Here is a 25,718-nt window from a genome sequence, read left to right as displayed (position 1 = left end):
AAGTTAGGGAAAATATTTTATTAGATAGTAGATTAGTAAATATAGCAGTGTTTCCTTTTAACAATACATAAAAGAGGGGAAGGGGACTAGTAAAGAATCAATAAGCTCTGCGAAAAGTGACAGTTCTGTAGGTAACTGTGAAAAAAACTATATTAAGTCTTTTTTTTCTGTTGGCTAAGTAGTAATGTATTTTTCCTATTTATAAGAGTGTTCTTAATAGCACTGTGCTTTTCGTTTTGAATCTAAATAAGTTTAAAAGTTTAATTTAAATAAATCGGAGGCAACATCGGAGATATTTTTTTGCGAGAAGTAAGGCAGGTTACAAACTGAATTCCAGCCCAAAATGATTTACGTTAATATAGCTTTCTCTAAGGTATAGAATTATACATGTAACCATTGGCGTATTTTATGGGCAGCTGAGGCTACCGGTGGTAGCCCTACAACATTAATAAAGGAAGTTAATATAACACGTAAAAATTAATTTAAAATAACACGTTTACAGTTTATTATATCTTTCTATGGTACTAGTTTATATTTTCGCAAACGTGAATACGTACTAAGGCAGCCATTAACGCGTAGAAAGCAATCTCTCTCGCTTTTGTAAACACTCATGATTTGACAACCCGTGGGAAACCACAATCGTCTAAAAGCAGAGAGAAACATGTAACTGCTTGCGCGCCCACGTAGATTCCTCCGTAACAGTGTACTAGCGAGGCTCGGGATGGCACCCAAGTAGGGTTCCTCTCTGTGGAGCGGTTTCTGTAGGTGGAGCGAGTAAATCGAAGTTAAAAACAATGACAGAGTTGCCATTTTGGATCTAGCTGAGAATTTCCGGGCATCATTTTGTGGCGCTTTGTGTCAATGGAATGCAAAATTTCTGTTTTACTTTGCGATTCTTGTTATTGTATTTATAATTACTTATTGCGTTATTTGCATTGAGTTGAATCCGCTGATTTTGCGCCAACCATTACGAAATGAGGCCCACAGACAGTATTATAGATTGGAGAATATGTTAATTTCTATTACTCTGGTGATCATTGTGAATAATATTTAGCGGAAAAATGAAATGCTACGAAGAAAATTATCAATTTTTATTTTTGTTACAAAGGAAATTGATTATAGAACGTTTTTTGTAAGGCTAAAATCAATACACTAATGGATTTAAGACCAAATAGCAAAACCACGATACATATTTCGTGATACAAATTAATGAACGAAAAATATTATATGGGATAACCGAGCACATTCCGTAACCGTTTGCATTAACACAACGCAAAATTTGCGATTTTGGTACCAATAATAGACATAACAATTATAATGACTGTCTGCATTTTTGCTGTACGTTGCTACACTCATATTTTTTTGTGAAGACTGTTACGGAATGACAGCCAACGTCAGTAACAGAGGCGACTCTTGAGGGAAGTGACATTGGTAAAAATTAACATTTTACGAATGCAATCCACAAGAATTTAACTGCGCAAATGTATGATGTAATTTCATTTACGATGGAAAACATTAATTGTTGCAAAGCAAAAGTTCAGACAAAGCATACCAACCACTTTTTGTTCATTGTTATGCATATTTTGATGATGATGATTAATAATAATAATAATAATAATAATAATAATAATAATAATAATAATAATAATAATAATAATAATAATAATAATAATAATATACAAGGTCAGTGGTAGCCCATGCGTTCAAACCAGTATATACCACTGCATGTAACAATAATAATATTAATAATTTAGTATTAGCCCTTTGGAAGAAGGTTTATTTGTGTTATTATTAAGGTTAATAAATTAATTAAATGTAAAAAAAATTAAGTGAAATTGGTTTTAATTAAACAGAAATCTTAAAGTATTCGAATCTAAAGAAGAGGATTTCTTGGTCATAGGATAATATTATTCTCATTAGCATAGAAGCTATGACAGTATATGCCACACTAAATGATATTTGGATTTGTAATAATAAAATTCATTCTTGTTTTTTTTTTTCTTTTACTATTATTTTCAAAAGTAACTGTAGTAAAAGAGTACTTTGGCTCTCGATTTTTTGTAGTTATTTTTCATTAATTTGAGAAGAAATTCAGACAGAATTTAGTGCTATTTGACTATTTTATTGAGTGATATATTACCCCAATAAAATTTTACAAATATATAGTATATAAAAAAAATAATTATACAGTATAACGTTTTATCTTAAATGCACCACACGGACATCAGATAATTGCTTATAAACGAAATAAAATATTAGTTCAACTGTGATTGCGTAGTATGACGTAGACAGATTGTAATTACAAATGTAGCAGGAAGAAATAACCATTTCATCATTTCCCTGATTTGTGTGTTTAGAATGTAATAGCTTAATTCATCATCGAGACTATATGAGACTTGAATCTACATCTTAACGTGGTATCCGAACTGTATGAGCTCTAGTTCTACTTTAAATTTTAGATTGACGTCTCATGTACCCTCGGTGCTGAAGAGGGACGTTACTAAGCTAAGAAATAATTTAGTGGCATGGGAGAGAAGATTAAATCCTAGAAAATTTAAACACACAATTTAGTATGATTATTATTATTGCAAAGTAAACTTGTTTAGATTATAATTTAAACATTCGAACCTAAATGCCAACTTGATTCATATAATTTATATTTGTATTTTTATTGTAACCGATTGTAGAGCATAAAGTTAACAAATATTTAAATAAAAACTATTAACCTATCTGAAAAAATACACTTAACTAGTTGCTCACTGAAGTCTTCGGCCCATTGTATTGTCACAACTAGGTTTTAATATGCAAATTGCGTGAACGCTAGCGTCATCTATTGGCAGCAGGTAGTCAGCACTGGTAGCGACACGTATTAACGCGACTGTTAAACTATTAGGAAGTAGCATTACTCACAGATTGATATGTTTTGCTTTTATAGTAAGGATTATGATTATATTTTGTGGTGTTTAGATTACCAATAAATTATTTTGTATGGAACAAATTAGTTAAATACGCTATGAAACCTTTTGTATCGAGTATTCTATTATTAAAGAAACACACGTAAAAGTTAATCTGAGCTTGTTGGGCATGTTTGTTATTATCACTGACCATACAACAAACATTAATACTGCTAATGAAGTTAAATTTGCTTTAATATACATACTGTATTGTGCTAACGTTTGTACACTAAATGCTTTATTATCTGATTTCAGGCTAAAGTGCAACAGTTGTATCACTTAGATCAGTTACTACAAGAAGAATCAGTTACTATCCAGTGCCTACAACAAGATAAGGTATGAGCTTCCGATATTTTAGTGTTCTTCTATAAGTAATAATAATATTGAAATAGTCCAATAAGGGAGGATTCTCTCGCGAAATGTTACGTTTCTGTAAGTAACATGTTGACAAATGATTAATAACAATAACAATAATAGACAATTGGCCTATTTAATTTATTTTTCATTACTTCAAAAAATATAAAAGGCAAATTAAATTACATACTAATTATAATGCTATATTATAAATTACCCATGGGAGAAAGTAAGGCAGGAAATAACGAGTCCTTGCACGAATTAAAAAGAGTAACTTTTCATGCCGTGTTCCGTTTTATTATTTATATCCTTTGCTTCACAAATAATATTTGAAGTTATTTCCATATTACGAGGGCGTTTTTTTTTTTTTTTTTTTCAACCATCGTTAAATCACAAGAGGAGAGCCACATGAGATGGTGAAACTCAAATAGGTCAAATATGTTCATTGAAGGTCGCACCTCCATTATGGACTCTGTCGGTCAATCATTATGGAGTAGCGAGCGTGAAAACATATCGAATGCAGTCGGAGTTACCGCCAAGTGTGAACTATGTGATGTAATTCAGTTTCTCCAGGCGGCTGCTGAGTTCCCAGATTCCCAGAAGATGGAGGATCAGACAGCCATGTGTGAACTACGTGATATAATTCAGTTTCTTCAGGCTACTGATGAGTTCCTAGAAATTCGAAGATCAGACAGCTTAGAAATCATATTCTACCTCTTTCACGAACCACATGATTCACGCGTTCATCAAGATCGTTTTCTGCCACAGATTTCCATACCATTGGCTACCCTCGTTGTGTACGTTGGTAAGTCTTTCTTTAAACTCTCTGTAGCATTTGTACTTCTTTAAACTTTCTGTAGCAGTTGTGCACACAGGAATCATTAAAAAAAAATCTCGATATAATCCTTAACCATTTGACAATAAATTGCGGCGGTATTATGCCCTTCCGCCTGGAAAAATCTAATTACATCACACTTAATGCCAACTTCGATTACACTCGGTATGTTTTCACGCTCGCTACTCCACATTGGTTGAACAGCAAAACCTGTCTTTTCGTTTTAACAAAAGAGACTCTGACCAAAGCTTAAAACCCACTTTATTTTAAATTATAATTTGTAACTGTTTCGGATATCTAGCATATCCTTCTTCAGACACTATCGAAATTAATGAAAATACACATATATATAAATGTTGTTATAACAAAGTTTAAATTCTTTAACCGTCATATCTTTGTTATAACAACATTTATATATATGTCTGCATTTTCATTAATTTCGATAGTGTCTGAAGAAGGATATGTAGATATCCGAAACAGTTACAAATTATAATTTAAAATAAAGTGGGTTTTAAGCTTTGGTCAGTGTCTCTTTTGTTAAAACAATCAATCCAAAGCCATGAATAGTCTTACTGTCTTTTCGTATGGGGGATGTGGGATATCCAGTCAGCAGATTTGGCTAATCCGCATTTCGCCATATCAGAGTATTCTCCACTAGTGGCTTAACGGTGGTTAAAAAGAAATCATCCTCATATTTTCTATGTTGCTAATGCAGTACTTTTATTCTAGATCTTGAACCCAGCTATGGGTTTTTAATATTTATCAGGAGGCAGTCTTAATCCTTACGAGACCGACCTTGAAAACGACGCATACGGGTTGTCACTTATTTAGCCCTCTGCTGTGTAAACACATAATTAAGATATCGGGATGATTTTTTCTATGCCAAATATGGTTGAACCATAGTTTATCTTGATAGTATTTTTTTTTCCCTGAGTGTGGAATTTCCCTCTCAAATTTAAGCCCAAAATCAACAATTCGAGAATTATTAAATTTCCACTTTTCTTTTTTTTCTTATAGCTTCCTTCGTTTTAGAGAAATCTTCTTAGGACTTGTCAGGTACAAACCTCGTATGGATACTTAATTGCTAAGACCAATTAGACCATCCCGCGATCAGTGTTGCCAACTATGGAAATTAAAATTTTCCTATTTTTGGCTAGAAAAATTAGAATTTTTTAAAATTTATGTTTATAAATCCGTACCTATACATACAAGCGCATATCAGCTTACGCCAGTCAAACATCAGTCCTTACTGAACGAAAGCAAGTACAGATTGTTACAATTGAGTAATTAGGGGGCGAACGAAAAATTGGAACTTGGGTTCTAAACCTTGATTTTTTTTACTTTTCTGTTTACCATAATCTATTTTTTTAAAAACTACAATCTTCGTTTGTTAGATATCGACATGATACTTGTAGGATATATTAGTGGTGTACCAAATTTTATTTTATGGTAGTTTGCGTCTGTCTGGTAGCAGTGTTTCCAGCCACAGAAAATTTAGATTCCCTATTTTAGGGAAACAATCAGAAAAAATCCTTCTTCCCCCTCTTGCTGGCTATATTTCCATCTTGTTGACTACATCGGGACAAACGTACCAGTATCTGAAACTCTTGTCTTTGCCCTACAGAACGCACCATAGAGAGTTTCAATGGGATAATTAGATAATTAGGGGAAGCACAGTTGAGGCTTACAGTAGACCTTGTTCTCTAAGTAGAAAGATAATTGAGATTTTTTTTTTTTTTAGGTAGAATGAGTTATTTTTTAATGACATGCTTACTTTATTAAATATCATCACGATACTTGTAGGATATATTAGAGGGATACTAAAGTTTATTTTAAGGTAGTTTGCGTCTGTCTGGTAGTAGTTTTCAGCCACAGAAAATTTTAATTCCCGATTTTAGGTGAAAACTTCGGAAAATATCCCACTTTTGCCTCTATAATTTCTCTCTTGTTGGCTACATTGTAACAAACGTACCAGTGGCTAAAAGTCTCGTCTTTGGCCAACACAACGCACCGTAAAAAGTTTCAATAAGATAATTAGGGAAGCTGCTGACCCTACATAACTGTGTATTTTTGCTTGTGAGACGGAAAAGTGTCAAAATTTCGTGTGTATGATGAGAAAGATTTTTTTTTTTTTCTTTCTGTCTTTGTATGGCAGCCAACGACTTCAGATTCTCACTGAGAGTTGTCGACATACTAAAGAAGTTTTTGAGTTGACTTGGACCCATGTGGCAACAGTGGTGCCAGCTCCAAATAAAATAAAATTCGGTTAGGAAATTTTTTGTGAATTTTTACCCCTACATTTCCCTCCCATTGGCAATACTGCATTCAAACTTACGTCATAAAACTGCCACATCCTTCTTTTAAAAAATAAGGTATTATCCATATCAGTCGAGTAAATAGTCTTTATAATTCATTAACTGAAGGAAGTTTACTAAAACGCCAAAAATGACCCTGTCTCGAAAGGGTTAAGCTAGGACCTCTATTACACTCTATTTGTTGTAAGTGGATATAAATGTTAGATACTCTTAAACGATGATCCATTCATACTTTGAATTCTGTTGTGTCCAGTAAAATCCTGGAATAAGTTGATTAAGAAGCACCGGCATTATTTGATGTCACTAAATGATGATCGTAATAATAAGATTGTTAATTAATTATTGGTGAATCTTATTTATTTATTTATTTATTAATGTTATATTTGGATTTACGGACTAGTCAAAGCAGATTATTTATTTCTATGTAAGATTATGGGCATTGAAATTATACGAGTTTATTCTATAAAAAGAAGTAATGATTGTTGTAGCTTTCTTCTTTTTCCATTTCATTTTGCATATATCGTCGCATGAGAACTAGAGGAACGTAACTCCAAAAAATGCAATTTTCGTTTTCTTCATGTTTGGACATAATTTTGAAAGCCCCACTTGGTGTAAATGGAACGTAACGCCATCTGTTTTCCTTGTCGATCATCTGTTGGAATGTAGCTCAAATACCATCTTATTAAAAAAACAGTTTTCTAAGAAAATAATATTTTTGCCCTCTCGCCTATAAACCTACGAAAATGGAGCTACGTTCCTCTGGTTCTCATGCAACGATAGGTAAATCAAACAATAATTAATAAAGCTAATAATAAATAATAATTTATGGACTGTTAGGACTCTTCCATAATGATAGCAATAACAACAGTTCTGTGATAATTACATTCCAAATAAATGCGTGGTACATACATTTTTCGTAGATCAAACAACTTGAAACAAAACAGTATATTTAACTATCATGCTAGCAATGATTAAACTTCATGTCTCACATTGATTCACATGCTGTTGAATCATAAATTCAAAGCTTGTCAGGTACTCGAAGGCTTGTGGCTTGTGTAAAATCAACACAAATTAAAATACTGACAAGAATAAAATTTCCTCCATAGTTTGACTTTCTGTTCCCAGCGAAAAGAGTTTTATTGTATTTAAAACTATTTTTCCTTCATAATTTGACTTTTTTTCTTCCCAGCGAAGAGAGTTTTATTGTATTTGAAAAGTATTATGATATTTTGTGGTCTAACGACGTTTGAAACACTGCTTATAGTACTTAGTTTGACATTTCATTGAACTTTTCAGGAGTTCCTTGAAAGAGCTTTAGGAGGACTGAAGCACAAACTTCAGGGAAGTCGAGACAATCCTGTGGAAGTAGAACGATGTAGGAAACAGCAGAAAGTTCTGGAAAGAGAATTAAGCCGAGTTAGACTGTTGCTTGCTCATAATTCTAAGGTACATACATTTTTAATACTAATAGTAATATTTCTTTCTTTCTTTCTTTCTTCTTTTCCTTCTAGTTTAGTGTCTGTGTCAAATTCTTTGCCAACTCAAGGCTATAGAAATACCGATGCGATTTTCCGCATGTCTTACTTTTATACCTTTATAGGCTTCTCTTTCCTTTCCTGAGTATGAATTGAATTGAATTGAAAAAGGCTTTATTCAAGCGGGTGAGGTTCAGCACATTGCTGCTCTACCACCTAACCCTTGTCAAGGAAGTACATTCAGTTATACAGGAGATACATTCGGGGTGATGAAGTATTTTTACAATGTATGATTATTGAATAAATAAAAAAATAAATAAATAAAAAGATGTAGCAAGTCAAAGTAATAGAATACACATCATGGGTGCCTGAACTTAATTTTCGTTCGTTGAGTAAATACATTTTTAACATTTTCTTGAAGGAATTACATGATTTAGCTTCTTTTACTACATTTGATAGAGCATTCCATGACCTTGGAGCTAATACTGAAAATGCCGCAGTGGTTTGCTTGAGTCTATGGTGTGGAATATCAAACGTATTTCTTTTGCGTGTTAAGTGAGTGTGAATAGTTGACCTAGCAATAAGTTTCTTGTATAAATATACGGGACGTGTTGTTGTAAGAATTTTATAAATGAGAGAGCAATAATGCAAATGTCGTCTTCTGGACATTGTCAGCATTTTGTTATTCTTCAGAATAGACAAAATTAATCGAATTTTCGTACATTGTAACTGAAGCGGATGCATGAATTTTGTACCTTCTTTTTTTATAAGTGGCCCATATACAACATCACAATAATCAAACAAAGACAAATCAGTATTTGTGTCAGGAAGAGCTTTGTATCTTTGGACAGATAGTCTCGTATTTTGTACAGGTTTCTTAGTATTCCCGGAGCTTTTGAACTTTGAGTAGAGAAGTGATTATTCATAGAAAGCTTATCATCAATTTGTACTCCAAGACTTCTACATGTAGAAGGTGCTAGTGGAGTACAGATTCGTAATGGCAGTGAACTTATTTGAAATATAGAATGTGGCTTTTTAAGAATTTGCTTTCTTTCATACAAATGTAAATTGTTAAAAAATCGTATTAAGAAATAAAAATACTTGGCTTCTCACTGCTCTTTAAAATACTGAATTCTCATAGTCTTACATTGGTCGTTGTATAAAGATCTTAAACAACCAGATAAGTTGACACTTGTTTGATCTATTTCGAATTATGGATAAGAGTACATGCCTTTTTAAAGAGAGAGGTTGGTAACCAAGATTTTTAAAAACGAGATTGTACATTTATCTGAAAACATTGAGGAAAAGTCTGTATTTCTAATTTTACTAATTGTAAAGACTTATTGTGTTCCTTTAAATGACAGTTTACCGTAATTTTACTCAACAGAAATTAGAGGAGACAGTAGCAGAGAATGCCCGGCTAGAACAGGAACTACTAGTTCTTCGACAGAAATTGCAACTCTCTTGGAGAGTAGATTCGAATGCAAGCGTGGCAGAACAACAAAATGTTCCTGAAAGTACGACTTCTGTGTTGGAAGCAGAACTTCGACGTATCCAAGTCCTTGTCGGGGACTTACAAAGACAACGCCAAGAGCTGAGTATGCAAGTGCGACAATTGACAGAGAAAAGCCATACTCTGGTTCAACAGATACGGCCAGGCCCAACAGGAGTGGCAGGTAAAAATATAGCCTTTTATATTTTTCTAAGACATATTCATATATAATATTAATTTATCGTAATATTTAGCAATACAATTGCATAGTCCGTACTAAGGAAATAGTTTCAGTTAATATAAGTTGACTATAGCTTGGAACGAATTATACCGGGAACCTGCTAGTTTCAAAAGGGAGAACCGGGTTCGATACCTGACGAGATTCACGTAAAGCTATAGGTCCACGTCTCATACAGCCTTGCTGCAGAACGAGACGCTAAACTCACATCTGATCCGATTCGACTCTAGTTTCAAGATTTGAAAATACATCAAATCATATGCATATAGAGTCACTTTTCTCCTCTTAATATTGTGTCAGCTTCAATGGAGATAGATAAATATCCTTCGAATAAAATTTGAAATATTTTGAAAAGATTTTAATGTCATTTTATTTTTATAAGTGTAAACACTTGTGTTAATCTGTGTGTCGGAGATAATTAAGTCGTGTCTTTTAATTATTTTCTTTTTTCTTTTTCGCTGGCAAACTAGATACTTCCTCGACGCGAGGTAAGATATTTTGTTTTCTGCTGAATGTTCAATATTTCTTCTGTTGATCTGCGTATTATTTTCTAGTTGTAAGATTTTTCAATCCAGATGTACCGGAAGATGTTAATTTAAAGTACTCATTCGAGCGAATTTCGTACTACACAGTCACAATTTACTTTCATATTGCATAAATTTGTTCATTTGTCGATTCACGAATATAGTTATACTTTTTCCTGTTACACAATGTGAATCGTGTCTAAATCATGAGCATTAAAATTATTCTTTTATTTTTAATTTATCCTGTTTGAGTTTTATTCCCAGAGTTAAGTTTCAACTAAAGGAGAAAATTCAATCTCCTTTAGTTTATAATAATCAGGTACATACGCAGGAATTTATTTCGGAGGGGGGGGGGGGGGGGCAAAACTTTTCGGGGAGGTCTAAAGTCAATATGAGGATAAATTAGACAAAAATTTTAAAATTACACTAAATTTACAGAAAATTCGGGATTTCGGACCCTACCCCCAGAACACATCCCTAATGACCTAAACAATTTCTGAATACGCTTACAGACACTTTTTGTACTTGTCAGTGTAACACTTTTGACTATTAGGTGATACCAAGTTGGATTTTAGATTTCAGGATAAAGTAGTAATAACAAGTAATAATCGCAAATTGCTGGCCTATTAAATATAGGATAATATATCGGGGGTTCTCCCGTTTCCTCCCATTTTCTTCATTCCACCATTTCATTCATTTCTCATAGTCATCGTCCCCTTTAGCCTAACCTGCATAAGCGTGGGACGTAAAACTTAAAGATTTCATTTCATTTTTACTACTTACTCTTATGGTCTGATGAACATATTTTGTAAATTTTCAGTTTGTCTGATGAGCAGGATTTATTCTCATCTGTTCTTTCAAATGTTTGGCCGTTGTTTATAGGATCAAAAGATCTAATATGTTTGAATCAAAAATTTTCTTGTACGCCTTATACCTGGAGAACTACACATAGCGTAGCCAAACCCAAACTATCACTTAACTCGGTATGTGCTTATTTCGTAGAAAATACGAAAACTCGATTTAGGGGCTGTTCAAAAATATTGTGGTCCCTGATCCAAAAACTAATTATTGACCAAGATTGCAATCTTTTGATCCATTTTTTGGTATCATTCCAAAAATTCTTGTTTATGTTCTTAATTAAGACACACTTGGTAGTTTTACTCGCAGAAGCGTTGTTCATAAATTTAAAATATTTCGAAATGTAAAGAACTATGATGCTAAGATTTGGAATTATGTCGCTTTTCCCTTTCTTTTTTGCTGACATTCCAGATACTTCCTCTACACGAGGTAAGTTCGTTACATATCTTTTCCAGTTCCTTGATTCAGTTTCAGTTTTTGTTACATTTTACTATATAATGGTTTAAGCCGTGATAAATGGATTAATTGTAAATGGTTATGGTATGCATTACTTAGTTGCCGTTGTTCTAACTTTTCAGAAAATATTATTATTTTTTTTTTTTTTTTTTTTTGTTCTTCTCTGTTTTACGTTTCAACGTTTTAATAAGTGGGTCACCATAGACGATTTCAGTTCTTTAAATTAATTTTCGTTCTGTGTACCTTGGATTATTGTGTGTGTGTGGTTTAGTAATAGTCTGGTTATTTACACGATTTTTTAAAAATATGATTAAAGTTTTTATTATAATTAATTTTTTTTCTTAAATTGACTTCTCAGATGAAATTAATGGAAAAATTTATTAAATGTCGCATTTTTAAATATTCAGAATTTTAATTTTAAAATGTTCGATATATTTCTTTACCTAACTAAGAAAGCTGGCCTAGAAACTATTCTGATCTCAACTAGAGAGTATGAGAGAAAAATTTCATTCAATTATTATAAAAATAATACCTAGCTGTTGCGTGCACACAATCGCATTACACAATCGTGTTTAATTAAAAGTTCTAATTGTTTGCATTTATTTTATTTTTTTATTTATTATTATTATTATTATTATTATTATTATTATTATTATTATTATTATTATTATTATTATTATTATTATTATTATTATTATTATTATTTGTTCTCCCACCAACCACCTCAATCTCCATACAAATCTTTCTATCCAGTTATCCAAGGATCTCTGTTACACGCAACAGTCCCGCAGGTGGCGCCATCTATTAGCGTCAGGCAGGCAAGAGATAGCACACGTAGTGACATCTCTTAGCGTAAATATTTATCATTAAGAATTAGCGTGATACACAGACAAAGAAATTGACGATTGTGCCTTTATAATTAGATAGAAGAAAACATTTTTTGCTAATATAATACTTCCGCTATAATTTGATAGAAGAAAACATTTTTTGCTAATATAATACTTCCGCAGTAAGATCTTTTGCTATACTTTCATTTTTGTGCTCTGACTATATTGTTTAGTACTAATATTATACTTCCGCAATAAGATCTTCTGCAGTACTTTCGTTATTTTGTTCTGGCTATATTGTTTCATTTTAATTTTATTGATTAAGCAAATTTCTTAAGATGAGGTCAATACTAGGGATTTTAGAAGATATACGAGTAGTATCTGTTACTGACATTCTGAGTTCCAAAATGTCCTATATACGTATATCCAGTGGACAGTAGATGCGGAGATACAGCGTTTGTTTAAGATTGGCACCCCATATATAACATTAAATGACTTATCATTAGTACGTATTTACTATCTACGAATGATGCAAAATACAAATATTTGAGAAATAACTGTTTAAATGATGGAACATCTATTAAGTTTGGCCAACTAAGAAAGAATTCTGTTTTTACGATACAGATAGTTTACAAATACTGTAATAGTATAGAATTAATATCAAGTGTTTATATATATATATATACAATCTTCAAATTTCAGTGAATTGTGGTTGACATTGTCCTGATTAATCAATGCATTATTATTTGTAATTTAATTGTATCATTTTCTACATCGTTTAAACTATTTAATAGAATTATTCTGAAGTGCGATGGCTCACGAAGAGCTACAGTATATAACGTATTAGATGGTGCATGTTCAACTTGGTTAATACATGGTTAACGCATTAAATCTGAGCGTCGTTGTCTGTGTAATTCTTGATCAGAATCCGCTACCTCTTTAGGTAGCATCACAATCGTCTATGATGTGAGCCAACACCAAAATCCCTGATCCGTCATCAGAAATCGAGTCGAGGCTACATACCGTATCAGAGATACGCTCACTAAGATTTGGCTGCTACAAGTAATAATGAAAATGTCATTTATGGCTGTTTTATATCTCTCATAGCAGCCTTATACGCACCAGTTTCAAAACACTGTTTCTCTGCATCAATTGGGAATTATTTTTCCCGTACTCTAAATGATTTTTTTCTTTCTTTCTCTTTTTTTCTTTTTTTTCATTCAGAATAATCGGTAATACAGTACAAACCATGAAAACTTTCACTTTTTTCACATACTACGTAAACAAATATTGTTCTTTTTTTTGTGATTGAAATTAATTATTTGTAAGAATTATGTTGTCAAATATTGGAAGTTGTCATTCCTTTTTCTTTCATTATTTGCTTACAAATCAGACGCTTCTTCTGCACGAGGTAAGGCTTATAAATATATTTTCCTACTTAATAGTCTAGATTCAACAATTCTTAAATTTTACTTTGAAGTACGACATGGAAGTTCGTATCAGTAGATTTCAAGTTATTATTCATTCCATGCTTACAGAGAACATTACATTTTTTTTCCTGTTTGGACTAGTATTTTTTTAAAATGAAAATACGAGTGTAAAAAATGTTTCTTATCACAGTTGAAGATAAAAGAAGACACATTAACCAGTTTTTGCTACTAACATAGAACTAATAACCGATACAAAACCATACTACAAACATCAACCAAGTCCAGTGCCCGAAAAAAAAAAAAAAAAAAAAAAAAAACTACAAATTATAATGGTATCGAGAAATCAAAACGGAGCTACCTCGTGGCTAAGCGGTTAGCATACGTGCTGTTGGCGTGGGAGACCTGAGTGCGAATCCCGGCGGAAGCTCATGTGGTCCGGATCCCACGTTAAGCTGAAGATCCACGTCTCATGTTACCTTGCTTCTGAAAGGGATGCTAAATATCAAATCAAGAAATCAGAACGGGTGTAATGGTACCTGAAAACAGACCGGACATTTGTATCATCAGTAAAGTGAACCAAGAAATAACTATCATAGATGTAGCAATGCCATAGTACAGTTAATTAAAAGATAAGGAACTAGCAGATAAAGTCAAAAAAGATATGGAAATGTCAGAAAGTTACAGTAAAATCAATCAGATCATTTACAGTAAAATCAATATACTATAGCTAATTGTCCCTGAAAGCTCCGTAGCATACTGTAATTTACAATTAGGGGCGAAACATCTAACAAACCTGCAAAAATCAGTAGGTCTGGACATGCCGTATGGTCATGAAATTCTTTGGAGAGAAAGAGCTCTAATGATCTACATTTTGTAGGGAGGGCGGTCAGATTAATAGGTTAAAGCCGGCTTATACGACGATTATGATGATGAAACTATCCAGAACATTTGCATTGTGAGACTATCAAACAATAAAAATTTCCGTATATTTTTCGGTTTTTTTTTTTTTTTTTTTTTTTTTTTTTTTTTTTTTTTTACTGTCACGCATTATTTCTTATCCTCATTAACCCTTAATCGATTTTTATCAATCATCGCTCTTGGTACACAGGACAGAAGAGTAGACAAGTTGTTGCTTGTTTTTATATATAACTTCTTAAAGCGGTTTCCATTAACAGAGATGAAAACAGTGGCGGCCGGTGGATTGTGGTTTCGGGTGTTGCAGTACAAACGATAAGAGACAGAAGATATAAAGTTGACTCATTGACTAATCAGCATAACTTTAGATGCAAATGCTATGTGACATATTAAATTAAATAAAATTCTGTTTTTAAAAAATAAAAAATGCAGAACATTTTATCCGATTAATCACCTTAATTAATTAGTAAGTTCATTCTCCTCTCTTTGATTGTAGCAAATCTGTCTAATACATGCTGGTTGAACTCTGGTATTCTTATTGTCAGGTCTTTTTCGATGGAAAGCATAACCAATGGTGATAACCTTTCTTTGGACATTCAATTCCTTGAAAGTGTCAATTCTTTCTCATGTGGAAAAACACTTTTCGTCTTTTGCTGACGCCATAGGTACTGTTAATATTAATTTCAAAGCTTTGTAGATTTACTAAATATTTTTTCTAGATTATTGCTAACGATTCATTCTAGCCAACTCAGTCCTTGACAGTGATCCGAATTCCTCTTCAGCGTTGACTGAAGAGAGTTCGTAGCAGAGATTAGTGTTATCAAAAATGTACATTGAACACACTTTATTCACAGTTTATCCAGGAAAATTTAAAATAAATTGAGAAAATTTATCTGGTGCAAACAACACTACTGCCCAGTGGCGTATTTAGGGGGGTGGCTTCCGGGCATAAGCCCCCCACGAAATCTTACTTAGTATAGTAAAGTAAATGAAATATCTTGCAGAATTTTCACATTTCCAGGCAAAGCCCCCCCTGAAAGTTAGCAAAGCCCCTCCCGAAACAAAATCGTAAATACGCCACTGCTAGTGCCATAAGATCCTGTAAATTTAAACTGAATTTTTTTTTTCGAACACTCTCCTGAATTGCCCTTTGCTTGTTTTGTCTAAGCCTTAATTGCATATTTTTCCTCAGTTGAAAGCTGGTCAATGTTTTTGTAAATTATTTACAGAAGTCATGGTATATAATTCATTCAGAATTTGTAGGTTATTTACAGAATTAAAGCACACACAATAAAATTAAACCTAATAATTAAAAACCAAACCAGCTGATACAAAATAGGTACTGGTATATGAATTCCGAATGTCACATATTCATACATCAACACACACACACATGTGCGTAAAAAAAAAAAACTACATTCCAAATCATCCGTCTTGCTTGTCACGCAATGCACGATGAACACAATATACTTCCAGATGAGGCGAAACAATGCTTACCAATGTGATATGTTCTGGAAAGGAAACCTCGAAACCCGCCAGATGAAGGATCAGCATGTAACAGAAGCCAAAAAAATCAAAGAACATCAAAACAAACCACTGCCAGTTCTACACCCAGAAATGTTAGCTGGGAGGGGTCCAAAGTATTTGAGGGAGATCCAATACGTCTACATAATATGGAACCTGTCTTATACTGCACCCGAAAAGACTATAAGTAATTCTTACTTACTGTCACCTATATTTTTTAGAAAAAATGATAGAACGATTATTTTTATAAGAAAAGAAGAGTACATGATGAGGCGTAAAATAAAATATTTAGCCTACATCAATCGTTTCTGTGTTAGAAAAATATAGTTTATTAAGAAAGTCTACAAATGTTGGTCAAGTTTCGAAATTTTTGGGAGGTCTGGACCCGGTGGACCCCCTCTTGGCTACGCCCCTGAGCATTGCTAACTAGTCCCAAATTCAATGTGGCGTTTCGCATCGTACAGTTTTATGTGAAAATTATCAAGAGCATAAAATATACTTATTTCATAAAAGAAATATGTTTATACTAAAATACTATCCACAGGGGGGAAGGGGAGCGATTCTACATACAGACTTATTAATATTTGATTCACAAATTACTGTAGAAGAAGCCTTCATTATCAATATAAGCTAAGAATTAACTTGTAAATGCGGGTCTACTTTCATTTGTTTTCCCTTTCTTATTTTGTAATTTTGCAATCACTTTTTTTTTTAATTGTCATTATATTGATTTGCTTCAGTATGGTTCCGTAATTTAAAAATATGAATACATAAAAACAAATTCCATTTGTTAATTGCTAGTGAAAGAAAATTCAGAAATCTTATTTAGCGTGAAAAACCTTCTCGTTCACTGGAAATCGTGCTGTGTTGCAGAAGCACTGCAACGACCAGTCCCTTTAACTTCTGAGATAGGGGAAAGGAGACTTAACATTTGCTCCAATTGCCGCGCTGAAGGAATCTGGTCGTTGCATGCTCGCTGCAACACAATGTAAATTAGAGACTTTGTGACGGATTATTTTTTCGCTTTTTAAAACGGATTAACGGAACGGGCAGTTACAGAAGTAAAAAAATATGTTATTTAAAGTGTATATATGCAAGTATTAAAGAGTATTTTTTCTGTTCTTTACTATTATTGATAATATTTTTTTTTCTTGAAATACTTTGGTCGTTGCGCAACGCTGCAACACTATTATTAGCCGCCACTGGATGAAAATGTCTTGTATGATTATGTTACAGTTAATACTTTCGCTAGAGTAGATATGCTCACCAATAAATTGTTCTATTTCATTGCAGGAGCGGGACCAGTACCTGCGAAGAAACGGCATCATAGCACATGGATGGAAACGGATCTGGATTCCCTTGTATCGTTGGATCGTGGCCTTGAGGTCCCGACAGTTACCCCTGTTAAAGTCAATGATCTCAGATCTCCACTTTATGTAAATACAGGGCACGAAAGGCCAGCCACAGAAAATCAGGTAATTGTTGGTTCGTACAGGTTATATACATTAAACTAAGTTTCTCTTTAAGTAGAAATTAATATTTACAAAGCATAAATAAGTCGGAAAAGCAGGTATCCCAAACTGGCATGGAAAGCAAATTACTTACTAGAAAATAAAGGAAACAAGATCACGGTATACACAGTGCAATCTAACACTTTCGGTAAATAGTTCATCATGTAAAAAGTCTTTCAGATTTACGTCCTTTATGCCCTTAGGCAAGGGAAACAAATGATTAATCAAAGTGATTGATTACACATCCAAACACACACACACACACAAACACAAAGATAAATAAATAAAATAAAATAAAAAATAAATAAAAGTTCTGTGCATCGGATCCCAGGGTATGGATTCGATGTATTTTGTTACACAGAATCCAAATTTCGAAACCCCAGGAAAATCGATTGTGTCAGTTTTTTGTTATGGACAAGAAACTTGAGCGATTTTGGATAGGGAGAATACACGTAACACAGCTATACAAAAAACAAAAGTTCTGTGCACCGGACCTCAGGGTGGGGACTCGATGTATTTTGTTACACAGAATCCAAATTTTGAAACCCTAGGATGATTGCCCGTGTCAATTTTATTTTATGGGCGAAAAGCGTGTGTTCTCCCTATCTAAAATCGCTCAAATTTTTGGCGCATAAAAATTTAACACGGTCAATCGTCCTGGGGTTTCGAAATTTGGATTCTGTGTAACAAAATACATTGAATCCATACCCTGGGCCCGGTACGGAGAATTTTTATTTTGTGTGTGTGACTGTGTTATGAAATAATTGGTAAAACGAAAATGTAGGAGGAAACTGGAGAACTCCGAGAAAACACACGAACACGATGGTTATTCACCAAAAAATTCACATAGCTTGGGATCGAACCAGCTCCCTTGCATGCAGACTTCATAAAATAGAGAGCAGAATAATTAGGAAGGAATAAAAAAATTAGAAAATAAGAAAGTACTCGTGAAGTTTTCAATTCTGGGGGTTGAGCATTTCAGAACTTAAAGTGATAAGAGTATTCAATCACTTCAATAACATAACATCTGTATTGTATTATACAATAATATGTATCTTTTGTGTTCTTTTAATTTTTTTTGTATTATGTATTAACATGCGCGTTTCTTTGTTGGTTGGGTGAGTTTAGCGACCGTCTTCAGCACTGAGGCTATATGAGAAGTGGGTATAATATGTTCATCGGTACAATATGTTCAAATTTCAAGGCTGTTCCACCGGAAATCGAACCCCGGGACACCGTATACTAAAGGCGCGCGCGCTCTAGTCACTAGATCAGCAAGGAGGATTGTATGGTTCCTGTTTGCCTGTGGTTAGCGCGGGTACTTTTGGAGTCCGTGGTTTCGAGTTCGATTTCTAGTGGGGACACAATTGTTTGTGTTTATTGAGCTACTTGAAGAAAAATCTACCAAATCCGTTGTAGAAAACCACAACGATCATGAGAGCCGATGTGCTAACCACACATTACATTATCCAACTAAAAGCTGTCTGGTCTGCCATAGCTCTTTATAATTTATATCGCCAGGGATTTTATTTTATTTTATTAACCTATATTCTACTCTAGCATATAGAGACCTTTAGCATGTAATAAATGTAATTTAATTTTACAGAATTTTTGAAATGTTTAAAACAGCTATAAATAGTTAAATTGAATCCAGTGCAATAATGTATATGCTTTCTTTCGCATTTTAGGAGAAAACAGTGATGAATGGAGTCAGTGAATCAGACAAAAACGATCCTGATCTTCCACCAATGTACCCACCCCCTCCACCTCCTCAAACGACGGAACAAAGTTTGAATGCAGAGGAGGCATCACAGTATTATCAGATGGATATTAGCGAAGCAGACGACAGGATAAAAAGATACTATGGTAAGTAAAACTCTGTTTTTAATCTCAGGATTGAAGGTTTTAATATATTCCATATATATATATATTAATTGGGCTTTTGTAATTAGAAAGTGAAAATATTCGTAGGAGTCTTTTGATAAATATAGATAAATTAATGGCAATACTCAGGAGTCCTAAGCATCTAACCAATTTGTACACCAATGGATGCGCTAATTATATTCATCTTACTTGTGCATAGTATGATGTCATGCTAATGGTTGGTCAAATTGTCGTAGCAAATTCTACAACGTTATTTGCGAATAAGGAAAAAGATGTGTAATAAATTAAGAAAAGTGTTGTCGAACTTTCGGGACACGGTGTATTTATTAGTGAGGTATGCTCGAAGATTTTATATATTAGTGCTTTTTGTGGGGGTACAGATAAACTTTGGTACAGATAAACTCCATATAATTCGGATTGTGAAATTTGCAAATTAAGTAAAGAAATCCTCAAAATCAAGGTTAAGGTGATTCGTCACGTGTAATTTTCAAGTATTTTAGCTTAGAAATATCAATGCGTTGTATGAGTAGGATTCAGAGAAATTACTCCAATTTAGTTTAAAGAAATGTTGTTATATGGCCCTAACTAAAAGCAAAATTTACATTACTCTGACATATTCTACAAACGGCCATTTAATGCAGTTGCGTGGAATCTATCAAAGACGTAGGACTTATTACAGAAGCAAATTGACATTCAATGATCATTTGCAATATGCTGTTAGGAATTCCTGTAAAAATTCAGCATTTATAATACGAAATTCAATCAATTTTAATAACATATTTGCCCTTAAATTACTTCGAATGGTGTTTTAGATCTCGATGGAATATGGTCGGTTGTTTGGTCACCTACAAGTAAATTGAATATTGAGAGAATTAAACAACTTCTAAAAAGGTTCCGTTTTCTGTATTTAAAAAAAAAATAATAAAAATAAAAAGTTAGCATATCTGCGTTTCTGAATAGAATCTCTTATCGAGTTTGAATGTAACAGCTTACTGGAATGGCGGGCAGTGGCTGGACCAAATATTCTTATATAAATTGGTTGTTAATGATTTTGATAATAGTGACTTACTTACGAAAATTGAATACAATACTAATAAAGGTAATTTAAGGTCAAGGCTAATTTTAGTTTATCCTAAATCTGAAAACGAACATTTAAACAATTCGCCTGTAACAAGAATGCGTTCCACTTGCAATAAGCTTTTTGTAAATACAGGGAGTTGGATTTCAGTCTCCCGTTTGACAAATACCTACAATTATTTTAAAAAAATGAAATGAAATCTTTGAGTTTTACGTCCCGCGGTTATGCCGGTTAGACTAAAGGAGACGGTGATTATGAGTAATGAGTGAAATGGTGGAATGAATAAAGTGGGAGGAAACGGGAGAACCCCGAGAAAACCCACGCACACGGTGTTTGTCCACCACAAAGTTCACTACAATTATTTAAAGAGTATGTAAGGATTGTGCATACACCTTTTAAGACTCAGAGCTACTTATTGTATGTTATATATGTATTAATACGCCTAGATTTAAATGTTCATATTTTTCTTTTCTTTTACTTTACTTTCGGTTCTTCTGTACTTAAGAATTTTTTACGTTAAATTTTGTATTTTCAATTGTATCAGTGTGCATACATAGTATATAATATGGTGATATATGGAATTCAGTATAAACGTTCTTTAAATTGAGTTATTTTTTTACTGTTGAGAGTAGAATTAAGTGAATAAATGGAATCTGAATACGCTCTGCTTCGTACAACTTGCATATTTATTTATTTATTTATTTATTTTTAAATGTGATCTATAAGCCGTATTGCCACTACTATATATATACACCTTTCATATTTATATGCTGTGTGGGTGCTTTTATTTGGAGAGAAATTCCTTCATTCCTTGTTTACAGGTATTATTCCTAGAGAGAAACAAGAAATAAAGACTGTTCGCATTGTGAAGAGGGAATCTGAAAGGCGACAGAGAGACCGCACCAAGCGTGTGACAATCGACGACCCGTCTTTAGGTCGACTGCAGGAAGAAGAAGGCGAAGAGCTGGATTTGCTGTTGGAAGAGGACCCAGCCTTCTGTCAATTCCAGCGATCGATGTCTCTACCTCGGGGATTTGGAAAACAAAAATATCATCAGGTACTGCAATATCGTGTTCCTTCATCCAAAAGCGATCTTCAAAGTTACGGACTTCACTACTATTACCGCCGGGTAAGGCATAGAGGACCTTGCACTTACGAAAGAGCCTGTTTCATAATAGCCTTACCTACCCCTGCCCCCTAAGTAGCCCACGTAGAGCACGATTGCTTCACAGAAGTCACTTGGAATGTGCAGATGGGCTAGTGGTACCTAGCATATTAAAAGCTAGTAAATGATTCTTTTTTTTTTTTTTTTAGTTCTAGCAGGATATACCTTTGAGTGATTGAGCCTCAAACAGTAGGGCGAATTACTAAACCTCACGGAAAACACATGTCTTATTAAATCAAAATAGATATAGGGAATAAGGACAAAATGTGGATAATGGTATCCTCCTCGCCCATGTCACCTACGACCAAGCAAAAATTTGACAGTGTAGTAACATCATAGATAAATTAGTTCCTTCCAGATGGCAGTTCAAGCCGATAGACGTTGATGTGAACTCTGTCTAGTAGCATCGGCACAACTTACATATATAAATAAAAGTAAATAGATTTCATGTGCTAATGGAGGCAGATAAACACATATACACAAATTGCTAAAGATATGAATTTTCTTGGAGCATGGTATAACTACCAATATTAATAGATGAGATTGGTATCAAAGTCTACCGCCATTAACTACTATCTGTCGAGAATCAATGTGAATGCTTGATGGATCCGTAGAGCAATGCCAGTTTACCTACAATGTTCCCGTATCGTCAAATTTTTGGTTGGCCCTAGCACCTCCGCGGTATATCATTATACAGCATTTACGTTTTATTTTGACTTGTAGAATAGTTTCTGAGGCCCGTGAGCACCATTTTTAGAACTTTAGAACACGCATATATTAAAGTTATCGTGGAACAGATAGACACACATTACATAACCGAATGTATGTTTTTGGCGCAGGTTTATTAGATTGGCTATTTACTATTAGGAATTTGCGCTGCATACAGACTGACATATTCTCATGTTATAAATAGGATTTTTTACTGAATTGTTTCTGGATCAGAACTCAAAGTTTCGGATTCTGACTGCTCTTGATCTTTGCTATCGTCCTTGAAAATTTTTAATATGGCCATGGAAACATACTGAATATATATTAAAATATATAAAAACAGATTTTAAGAAAATAAACTTGACAATTTAATTTTTTAGGATTTTTCTGGATATTTTTAATTTTTGGTATTTTTAGTAGCTTTTATACAGGGTGTACATTTATTATGTAGCCAAAATTCACTGATGAAATCCTCACAATTAAACAATAAAGAAAGTCCATATGAACATAAGGCGAAAACCGCGTTATTTCAAAGTTACGAGATGCCGAAATCGAGAAAATTGTAACAGGCTGCCTAGCTCGAAAACTGTGAGAGATACCAAATGCAGTTAAAGAACTATTAGAGGAATTAGTACACTGTCTATCTAAATACCTATGTTTCAGAATTGGCTTGTACCGGCGCACATAATTTTAGAGAAAAAGATGGAAGAGCGGAACCTATACAGCAGCTCCCTCTATAAAACCCGTTCCGCCGATACTTTCCAACTCTAAAATATGGAAATTTAGATAGACAGTGTACTAGTTCCTCTAATATTTCTTTAACCGCCTCTGATATCTCTCAGTTTTCGAACTAGGCAGACTCAAAGTTACAATTTCCTCGATTTCGGCATCCCGTAACTTCGAAACAACGCGTTTTTCGCCTTATGTTCATACGGACTTTTTTTTATTATTTAGGTGTGAGGAATTCACCAATGAATTTTAGCTACATAATAAATGAACACCCTGTATATTCTTTTAAATGGCTCGTTAATTTTCTTTCTGATTTAATTATTTAGATAGAACTTTTAGTAATTTCATTTAGGTAATTATTTTTATTTTATTTATTAGTTTATTTATTTATTTTGAAATTTTATTTGTTTTGTGTAGCATGTTTCAATATATATTTATTTTGTTTCGTAAAGTCCGTTAGCGACGATCAGCCGCTGTCGGCACATGAAAGGTTATTTGGAAGTACTCAGGAACAGCCAATTGAATACAGTCCACACTCATCGCCGTCCCGATGTAGCTCTGGTGGATCGACGCAATTGTCACCGCTTGATTCCCCCGTGTATAAGAGCGCCGCTGCCAGAGAGATCGTTATGGAACTGACTTCACGAGAACAGGAAGAACGAAAGCGGGCTGTGCCCAAGGAGAAGCGTCGTCATTATACCATTTCGAGTAGCCAACCAATGGCGATGGAAAGCTCGGAAACTATCAAAATGGCCGTTAGTATAGTTTTACTTACTGTTTCAACACTATGGTCTATTAACATTTCATAACGTTCTTTACTATATAAATAAACAAGTTATCAAATAAATATATACAGGGTGTTATAAAAGTTTGTCACAATATTTTGGGAATACATTTGTCACATCAAAATTTAAAATAAATAAATAAAGTTCATATGGACCTGTGGTCCGGAAGTGCATAGTTTTGTTGCTATAGGATGTCGAAAACGTATAAAGGTCCATAGTTCCACTACTACAGGACCGATCATAGTCGGGCCAAGATATCACTGAGGAACTAGTATGTGAACTGTCCAAATATCCATGTTTAAGAATGCTCCAGTACTTGCATATCATTTTTTAAAGAGGTATCAGTACTCCCAAACAGCCTCTCTAAAAAATGATATGCAAGTACTGGAGCATTCTTAAACATGGATATTTGGATAGTTCTCATACCAGTTCCTCAGTAATGTCTTGACCCGACTATGATAGGTCCCATAGTAGTGAAGCTATGAACTTCTAAAGTTCACTTGTTTCATGGTTTCGGACCCTATAAGTCCGAAATTATCCACTTTTTGAGCACAGGTCAATATGAACTTTCTTTCTTTCTTTCTTTTTTTATTTTTATTTTTATTTTTTTTTTATGTTAGGAATCTGTTTCCAAAATATTGTGACACATTTTTTGCAAGACCGTTTATATACAGGGTGAACCGTTGATGTTGAAACGCCTTTGCACTTTTAAACTAATAGAAAAAGAAAAGAAAAGAAAAGAAAAAAAGAAAGAAAAACTGAAATAGTGTATGATTCAAATATTGACAGGGGGAACATCTACATATTAAACAAAAGCTTATACAATGCCACACTTATTAATCAGTGTTACGAAGTAAGGAGGCTACAATTTCAGAAACATCCAACAACTTTGAAGACGTTTATAGCAGTAATAACGGAAGTGAGACCGACGTTCCTATGCTTATCCAAAGTACCGTAGCGTCGTATACTATAATCATGATGTGACAGGTTTCAAATGAATAGGAACGAAGTTACAACGGATTGAAAATTTGACATTTTCACTTGGTTTTATTTAAAAGAAGTGCTTAGATAAGTATCACATCCAATCATAAAAAAATACGTTGCAATCATAATGCCGTTTATAGCAATACGATATCGCAAACCATTCCGTAGATATGAAAAACATGGATAGAGATATTGCTATACTGCTGAAAATGATGTATGTTCGCGACATTTTTATTATTATTGTTTTCCTTTGCTTCTGTAACACTGCAGCCATAATTTTTGGTAATTGTAATACCAAGTTCTGCCAATACTTTTGTATAATTGTAAGCAACGTTGCAAACTTAACCAACGTTTATCATATCTCCGAAACGGTTTGAGTTATCAAATTGCAGTAAACGGTATTATGGCCATCTTTACGCCTATTCAAAACTTGATTGGATGTGAAGCTTATCGAAATAAAATCTTTTGAAACAAAGTCAAATTTTTAGTTACTTGTAACTTTGTTCCTTTTTTATTCAGAATAAATCTTCTTATGACCATATGATCATAGTCTTCGACGTTAAAGTGCTTTGGGTATGCATTGCCCCGCCCATCTTACTAAACCAAAACAGTAAAGAAAATTTTAAAAAATATTCTGCTTTTCGCAACTTTGCTTCTAGAACTGCTTGCAACATAAA

General features: G+C 33.6%; 1 protein-coding gene across 6 annotated transcripts in view; it reads left to right on the top strand.

Annotated features, from left to right (window-relative positions):
* Positions 1–25,718, top strand: part of LOC145669720 (uncharacterized) — a 156,048-nt gene that overhangs the window by 106,231 nt on the left and 24,099 nt on the right. For 4 of the 6 annotated variants that reach the window (XM_081738040.1, XM_081738037.1, XM_081738036.1 and 1 more), the window contains 10 exons: positions 3,210–3,290; positions 7,755–7,904; positions 9,321–9,609; positions 10,134–10,151; positions 11,457–11,474; positions 13,722–13,739; positions 17,491–17,672; positions 19,397–19,574; positions 21,492–21,727; positions 23,725–24,027. In XM_081738040.1, the coding sequence (XP_081594166.1) occupies positions 3,210–3,290; positions 7,755–7,904; positions 9,321–9,609; positions 10,134–10,151; positions 11,457–11,474; positions 13,722–13,739; positions 17,491–17,672; positions 19,397–19,574; positions 21,492–21,727; positions 23,725–24,027 (1,473 nt within the window). The remainder of the gene's footprint in view (positions 1–3,209; positions 3,291–7,754; positions 7,905–9,320; positions 9,610–10,133; positions 10,152–11,456; positions 11,475–13,721; positions 13,740–17,490; positions 17,673–19,396; positions 19,575–21,491; positions 21,728–23,724; positions 24,028–25,718) is intronic. The other 2 variants (XM_081738041.1, XM_081738038.1) reach the window with 2 other exon arrangements.

Source organism: Thermobia domestica, chromosome 14, assembly GCF_964235325.1.
Source record: "Thermobia domestica chromosome 14, izTheDome1.hap1.1, whole genome shotgun sequence".
Taxonomy (NCBI): Eukaryota; Metazoa; Arthropoda; class Insecta; order Zygentoma; family Lepismatidae; genus Thermobia; species Thermobia domestica.
Note: the sequence above shows the minus strand (reverse complement) of the source record. Positions and strands in the feature narration are given on the sequence as shown.